At 55.6% G+C, this 8106-nt stretch overlaps 1 protein-coding gene and 1 pseudogene across 1 annotated transcript in view; one reads left to right on the top strand and one right to left on the bottom strand.

Annotated features, from left to right (window-relative positions):
• On the bottom strand, nt 1-5096 carry LOC115899073 (annotated as a pseudogene).
• Nucleotides 4917-8106, top strand: part of LOC115899165 (serine/threonine-protein kinase N1-like) — a 26138-nt gene continuing 22948 nt past the window's right edge. Inside the window, exon 1 of the mRNA XM_030936385.1 lies at nt 4917-4950. Coding sequence (XP_030792245.1) covers nt 4917-4950 — 34 coding nt within the window. The remainder of the gene's footprint in view (nt 4951-8106) is intronic.

The raw sequence follows: 8106 nt of genomic DNA, 5'->3' as shown, positions 1-8106 counted from the left end.
ACCGGGGAGGGGATGGTACCGATTGGAGCGGAGCAGGGGGCCCGGCCCCACCTCCCCTCCCCATCATCCTTGGGCTGCTGAGCTAGGCTCAGGCTGGAGGCTTGAGTCCTGATGTCAGTGTCGCTGCTGGGGGCCCCCACCAGGTTGGGCCCGGGTCATCATCGCAGGGTCCGGGGGGAGTCCTAGTAGCGGCCGACCTTGGCGTCCCCGATGGCGCCCCAGACGTCAAAGACGAATTCGTCAGGAAGGCGAAGTCACCCAGCCGTTCGTCCAGGGCCTCGGCCAGCTCATCCGGGTTCCTTTTGTCCTTTCCCAGCTTCCACCATGGTGGCCGCTATTGGGGGAGGGGGCAGAATGGAGGCACAAATGACACCAGGGACCAAGGGGCTCAGGGTGGATTCAGTCAGCACCAGACCTAGATGCCGCCCCCCATACCCCCGCAGGCAGCCCTCACTTACCCAACTCCGTGTCCCTGATACCCATGTAACTCTCCAGCAGGTCATCCACCTTCTCAATGGCCTTCTCTTCAAAGGCAGAGGGCTGGGGGCCAGGGAGGGATGACAGCGACATCATAACAATGTGAACATACATTGTAAATGGACTGACCGCCCTTGTCACCACTTTACATATATTCCTATTTAGACCTCAGGACAACCCTGAGAAGAAGGTATTGGTGTTCATCTCATCCCCATTTTACTGATGGGCAAACTGAGGACCGCGTGCCCAAGGAAGGTCCCTGGGAGCTGGGAAGTGGCAGAAGTGGACTAGAATCCAGGCTGTCTGCCCAGAGTCTCCTCAGCTAACAGGTAACACTGCCTATTATGAAAAGAAAGGGAGGGCTGGGGGTGGTGGCTCACGCCTATAATCCCAGCACTTTGGGAGGCCAAGGAGGCTGGATCACCTGAGGCCAGGAGTTCGAGACCAGCCTGGCCAACATGGTGAAACCCCGTCTCTACTAAAAATACAAAAATCAGCCAGGCATGGTGGCGGGCGCCTGTAGTCCCAGCTACTTGGGAGGCTGAGGCAGGAGAATCACTTGAACCTGTGAGGCTGAGGTTGCAGTGAGCCGAGATCACGCTACTACACTCCAGCCTGGGTGACAACAGTGAAACTGTCTCAAAAAAAAGAAAGGGAAGGAATGCTGGAGACAGGGTCCAGCTGGAGCACTCACCAGATCCTCCACCGTGGCAGGGCCCCGGGATCGGAGCCGCAGGGTCCCTCGGCCAGTGCCCAGTTGTGGGCCGGAGCCAGGGCGGCCACCCGCTGAGCGTTGGCTGATCATGTCTGTGGGAGGTCGGAGAGGGGTGAGTGTGGGGGAAGCTCGGTTTTAGCATGCTCTGGGCAGGAACTTGGCCCTCCTGGCTTTCGACACAACCCCAAACTTCTCCAAACTTCTGCAAGTTCCTGGGGGCTGGGGCCAGGGTGATCCCAGGAGGGCAGGAATCCTGACTCAGGCCTGGCATGGCTGTGGGGCAGAGCAGGGGGGACAGCTGGGGGCCAGGAATAGGAAATGCTAGAGGGGAGACTGGAGGGGCCACTTCTGCTCCCCGGGGCTGGGACAGGAAACGGGTGTACCCCAGCCTGAGTCTCCAACTGCCTGAGTCCGTCTCCTCTTGGCCAAGGGGGTATGGCTCCTGGGCCACAGACCAGCGCTACCTGCCGGGGGAAGTGATTCAGTCCCCCACCCCCATCTCAGGGGCCTGGGGCCCATTCCTGAGAGTTAGTGAAGCCAGATGGAAAAGTCGGGGGGCTGGTACTGAGCGGCCAAGTCTGGCCTGTTGGGGGTGGGGGCTGGCCAGGGGTGAGGACACCTTCCTCCTTGCCCCGGCCCTTCTCCCCGGCTGGGCCAAGGACCAGCACCTCCTCTCGGGCCGGGAGGGGCTGCCACCCACTTCCCTTTCGGCTGGCCAGGCTCGGGCGCCACCTGCTGGCCGCTCCCGGCACCACCGCCTGCGCCCATGCGAGCAGCCCCATTGGGGAGGTCCAGGGGGCTGCTCCTCACCGAAGGCCTTGCGAGGCTCCGTGAGCTTCAGTGTGAAGGTACGGCCTCGAGGCAGCTCCTTGAGCAGCCGGGCCACCTCGTAGTGGCCGGCAGCCCAGCAGGCTCTGCCCGTAATGGCCTCGATCATGTCGCCCACGCTGATGAGGTGGATGTGGTCGATCACGCTGCCCTCCTTGATGCGCTGCGGGGATGGGGAATCATCAGCCCTTGGGACTCTGCCTTGGTTTCCAGGGTCCCGTGGCCCACCCTCACTCCCAGGCCTCCGAGGTGCCCCGTCTCCCCAGGCACCTTGATGAAGGCGTAGCCAGCCCCGTTGTCCGTGATGGTGAGCCCGAGTGCATCCTCCGACTTGAACACCTCCACCTCCTTGCGCTGGCCCCTTAACGTGGGCAAAGATGAAGTCCTCCAGCCCAATCTGGCCCCCCAGGAGCTTGTCCATGTCCACTTTGTGGGTGTTCAGGGTTGCAGAACATCACCTGCAGCGGTGGGAGATGCTGAACCCTCTCCTCCCTCCCTCCCCCTTGCTAATCACCACTGGAGGGCGAAGGGAGAGAGTTAGGAGAGGACTAGTGGGATTCCATCCCAGTGCCCGATCACCCACTGAGCCAGGGCCAGGGCAGGGCCCACATTAGCGTGTCAGCCCTGCTAGAACTAGGATTTTAATTTTCCTTTCTTTTTTTTATTTGAGACAGGTCTTGCTCTGTCACCCAGGCTGGAGCGCAGTGGTGCAATCATAGTCACTGCAGCCTCAATCTCCCAGATTCCAGCAATCTTCCCACCTCAGCCTCCCAAATAGCTGGAACTACGACTAGCCATGCCTGGCTAATTTTTGTATTTTTTTTGTGGAGATATGGGGTTTCACTATGTTTGCACAGGCTGGTCTCCAATTCCTGGGCTCAAGTGATCTCCTATCTCAGTCTCCCGAGTAGCTGGGACCACAGGCACATGCCACCACACCCACATAGTTTAAAATAATTTTTTTTAGAGATGAGAGCCTCATTATGTTGCCCAGGCTGGCCTGGAACTCCTGAGTTCCAGTGATCCCCCCTACCTCAACCTCCCAAGTAGCTGGGACTATAGGTGTGCACCACTGTACCCAGCTAGGATTTCTGTCCTAGCAAAAATTCATTGCTGGCCGGGCGTGGTGGCTCACGCCTGTAATCCCAGCACTTTGGGAGGCCGAGGCGGGCGGATCACAAGGTCAGGAGATCGAGACCACGGTGAAACCCCGTCTCTACTAAAAATACAAAAAAAATTAGCCGGGCGCGGTGGCAGGCGCCTGTAGTCCCAGCTACTCAGGAGGCTGAGGCAGGAGAATGGCCTGAACCCGGGAGCGGAGCTTGCAGTGAGCCGAGATCGCGCCACTGCACTCCAGCCTGGGCGACAGAGCGAGACTCCGTCTCAAAAAAAAAAAAAAAAAAAAAAAATTCATTGCTGTGCCGGGCGGCGGTGGCTCACACCTGTAATCCCAACACTTTGGGAGGCCGAGGCGGGTGGATCACGAGGTCAAGAGATCAAGACCAGCCTGACCAACATGGTGAAATCCTGTCTCTACTAAAATACAAAAATTAGCTGGGCGTGGTGACAGGCACCTGCAATCCCCAACTACTCGGGAGGCTAAGGCAGGAGAATGGTTTGAATCCAGGAAGTGGAGGTTTGCAGTGAGCCAAGATTACACGATTGCACTCCAGCCTGGTGACAGAGCAAGACTCCATTTCAAAAAAACAAAACAAAACAAAAAAAAACAAAAAAACTTCATTGCTGCTTCAGGGAATGGAGCCTGGCACACAGTGAGTGCTCAGGAAATACTTGTGGAGGACACAGAAACTCACCCCCACTTATGGAGACCCCTGCATCTACTTGTTCAAACCCACTATTGCCATCCTTGACCCCCTCCCATCCATCCCCACAGTGCTTGGTGCCAGGCAAGCCAGCCTCCCACAGTGTTGGGATTCTCCAAGGCATCACGGAGAAGTGCATCATGTATCTGGCCTCCAGCCTCCACCATCTCCTGGGGCACTGGCCTCCCAATGCCTGATGGGAACTCAGCATCCAGGTTTGGGCCTCCAGTTCTCCATACTTCACTGGGGCACAGGCCTCCTAATGCCTGATGGGAACCCAGCATCCAGCCCTGGCTGTCAGTCTTGCACAATAGACTGGGATGAAGGCCTCTCAATCCATCCATCCAATCAATACATCCAGCCCTGGCCTCCCACAATCCACTGAAGCTCAGGTATCCCAGTGCCTGCTGGGAACTCAGCATCCAGCCCTGGCCATCAGTCTTGCATAATCTACTGGGGGTACAGCCCTCCCAGTGCCTGATGGGATATCAGCATGCAGCCCTGGTCATCAGCTCCCACAATCCACTGGGGCACACGCCTCGCAGTGCCTGAGGGGAACTCAGCATCCAGCCCTGGCCTCCAGTTCCCCACAATTCATAGGGGCACAGGCCTCCCAGTGCCTGATGGGAACTCAGATCCAGCCCAGGCCATTGGCCCCCGCCACTGAGTGGGGCACAGGCTTAACATCTGTAGCTTCGGCATCTGAATCCCAGCTTACAAACGGGATGCAGGCCCAGGCCTCTGGCCCACCATCAGGGACCCTGGTGCCCGGTTCCCCAGTGGGTACCTCGGCAGTTGGCAGGCGGAAGGCCTCGGCGATCTTGCCATACAGCTCCTTGACGTTGGTGAAGCCCTCAATGCGGCCAGTGGGACTGCCATGGGCCAGCTGGGTGTGGAACACGAGGCGGGGCCGCAGGGCTGGGGGAGGGGGGGGCAAGCCCATTTGGGGGCCCCCCGCCCCACCTCCACCCAGGGGCCCTGGCTCCCCCACGCCCAGCCCGCCACGGCCTGGCTCAGCCTCCTCATTTTCCACTAGAGGGGGCGCCTTTTTCCGCCGCCCCAGTCCCAGCGGCATGAGCAGTGAGAAGTGGGGTCACCAGAGGATCTGTAGGAGAGGAAGTGCTTGCTCAGGGCCTGGGCAAGGGCTTTGGGTGCCCCTCCCACACTACTCAAACCACACAAGCCCAAGGAAGTACTCAGAGAACAAACTGGACTCGGTTGAAATCCTCGTCTCTTGTATAGTGATGGGACCCTTTTATATAAAAGTAGTAACAGGGCTGGGCGCAGTGGCTCACGCCTGTAATCCCACCACTATGGGAGGCTGAGGTGGGCGGATCACTTGAGGTCAGGAGTTTGAAACCAGCCTGGCCAACATGGTGAAACCCCACATCTACTAAAAATATAAAAATTAGCCGGGTGTAATGGTGCACACCTGTGATCCAGCTACTCGGGAGGCTGAGGCACAAGAATAGCTTGAACCTGGGAGGTGGAGGTTGCAGCGAGCCGAGATTGCACCACTGCACTCTAGCCTGGGTGACAGACTAAGGCTCTGTCTAAAACTAGAATAGAATATAGAATATAGAATATAGAATATAGAATATAGAATATAGAATATAGAATAGAATAGAATAGAATAGAATAGAATAGAATAGAATAGAATAGAATAGAGGCCGGGCGCGTTGGCTCAAGCCTGTAATCCAGCACTTTTGGGAGGACGAGACGGGCGGATCACAAGGTCAGGAGATCGAGACCATCCTGGCTAACACGGTGAAACCCCGTCTCTATAAAAAATACAAAAAACTAGCCGGGCGAGGTGGCGGGCGCCTGTAGTCCCAGCTACTCGGGAGGCTGAGGCAGGAGAATGCGTGAACCCGGAAGGCGGAGCTTGCAGTGAGCTGAGATCCGGCCACTGCACTCCAGCCCCGGCGACAGAGTGAGACTCCGTCTCAAAAAAAAAAAAAAAAGAATAGAATAGAATAGAATGCTCACACCTGTAATCCCAGCACTGTGGGAGGCTGAGACGGGAGAATCACTTGAGGTCAGGATTTCAAGATTCCCAACCAACATGTTGAAATCCCATCTCCACCAAAAATACAAAAAAAGTAGCCAAGCACGCCTGTAATCTCAGCGATTCAAGAGGCTGAGGCGTGAGAATTGCTTGAACCCAGGAGGCGGAGATTGCAGTGAGCCAAGATCACACCACTGCACTCCATCCTGGGCTAAAAAGCAAGACTCTGTCTCAAAAATAATAACAGCGGCCAGGCGCGGTGGCTCAAGCCTGTAATCCCAGCACTTTGGGAGGCCGAGACGGGCGGATCACGAGGTCAGGAGATCGAGACCATCCTGGCTAACATGGTGAAACCCCGTCTCTACTAAAAATACAAAAAACTAGCCGGGCGAGGTGGCGGGCGCCTGTAGTCCCAGCTACTCGGGAGGCTGAGGCAGGAGAATGGCGTGAACCCGGGAGGCGGAGCTTGCAGTGAGCTGAGATCCGGCCACTGCACTCCAGCCTGGGTGACAGAGGAAGACTCCGCCTCAAAAAAAAAAAAAAAATAATAATAATAATAATAACAGCAGCAGCTAGGATTATTGCTTTGTGACCTTGTTTGTTTCGTTTGTTGTTGTGACAGGGTCTTGCTCTGTCACCTAGACTGTAGTGGTGTAATTAAAGCTCACTGAAGTCTTGATTTCCCAGGCTCAAGGGATCCTCACGCCTGTCTCTCAAATAGCTGGGATCATAGGCACATCCATGAAGCTCAGCTAACCTTTTATTTTATTTTTTTGAGAGGCAGTCTCACTTTGTCCTCTAGGCTGGAGTGCAGTGGTGTGATCTTGGCTCGCTGCAACCGCCACCTCCCAGGTTCAAGCGAATCTTGAGGAGATCCTGACTTTTTTTTTTTTTTTTTTGACCGAGTCTTGCTCTGTTGCCCAGGCTGGAGTGCAGTGGTGCAATCTCAGCTTACTGCAACCTCTGTCTCCCGGGTTCAAGCAATTCTCTTGTTTCAGCCTCCCAAGTAGCTGGGATTACAGGTGTGCGCCACCACACCAGGCTAATTTCTACACTTTTGGTAAAGATGGGGTTTCACCAAGTTGGCCAGGCTGGTCTTGAACTCCAGACCTCAAGTGATCCACCCACCTCAGCCTCCCAAAGTGCTGGGATTACAAGCATGAGTCACTGCACCTGGCTAATGCTCAGCTAATTTTTTTTTTTTTTTTTTTTTGAGACGGAGTCTCGCTCTGTCGCCCAAGCTGGAGTGTAGTGGCCGGATCTCAGCTCACTGCAAGCTCCGCCTCCCGGGTTCACGCCATTCTCCTGCCTCAGCCTCCCGAGTAGCTGGGACTACAGGCGCCCGCCACCTCACCCGGCTAGTTTTTTGTATTTTTTTAGTAGAGACGGGGTTTCACCGTGTTAGCCAGGATCGTCTCGATCTTCTGACCTCGTGATCCGCCCTTCTCTGCCTCCCAAAGTGCTGGGATTACAGGCTTGAGCCACTGTGCCCGGCCTCAGCTAATGTTTTAAAACTTTTTGCAGACCAGACGTGGTGGTCTAATCCCAACACTTTGGGAGGCCGAGGTGGGTGGATCACGAGGTCAGGAGTTCAAGACCAGCCTGGCCAACACAGTGAAACCCTGTCTCTACTAAAAAAAGACAAAAATTAGCCAGGTGTGGTAGCATGTGCCTATAGTCTTAGCTACTCAGGAGGCTGAGGCAGGAGAATCACTTAAACCTGGGAGGCGGAGGTTGCAGTGAGCTGAGACCGCGCTATTGCCTGGGTGACAGAGTAAGACTCCATCTCAAAAAAAAAAAAAAACTTTTTGCAGAGATGGGGGGAGGTCTCAATATGTTGCCCAAAGTGATCTCAAACTCCTAGGCTCAAGCAATCCTCCTGCCTCAGCCTCTCAAAAGTGCTGGGAGTACAGGAATGAGCCATTGTGCCTGCCTGTAATCCCAGCACTTTGGGAGGCCAAGGTGGGCAGATCACCTGAGGTCACGAGTTGGAGATCAGCCTGGCCAACATGGTGAGACCCCGACTCTACTAAAAATACAAAAATTAGCTGGCTGTGGTGGCGGGCATCTGTAATCCCAGCTACTCGAGAGGCTGAGACGAGAGAATTACTTGAACCCGGGAGGCGGAGATTGCAGTGAGCTGAGATTGCACCACTGTACTCCAGCCTGGGCAACAAAGCAAGACTCAGTCTTTAAAAAAAAAAAAAAAAAGAGTCAGGGTCTCTTTGCTCTGTCCCCCAGGTAGGAGTGCAGTG

The sequence above is a fragment of the Rhinopithecus roxellana genome, chromosome 8, assembly GCF_007565055.1.
Source record: "Rhinopithecus roxellana isolate Shanxi Qingling chromosome 8, ASM756505v1, whole genome shotgun sequence".
NCBI lineage: Eukaryota > Metazoa > Chordata > Mammalia > Primates > Cercopithecidae > Rhinopithecus > Rhinopithecus roxellana.
Note: the sequence above shows the minus strand (reverse complement) of the source record. Positions and strands in the feature narration are given on the sequence as shown.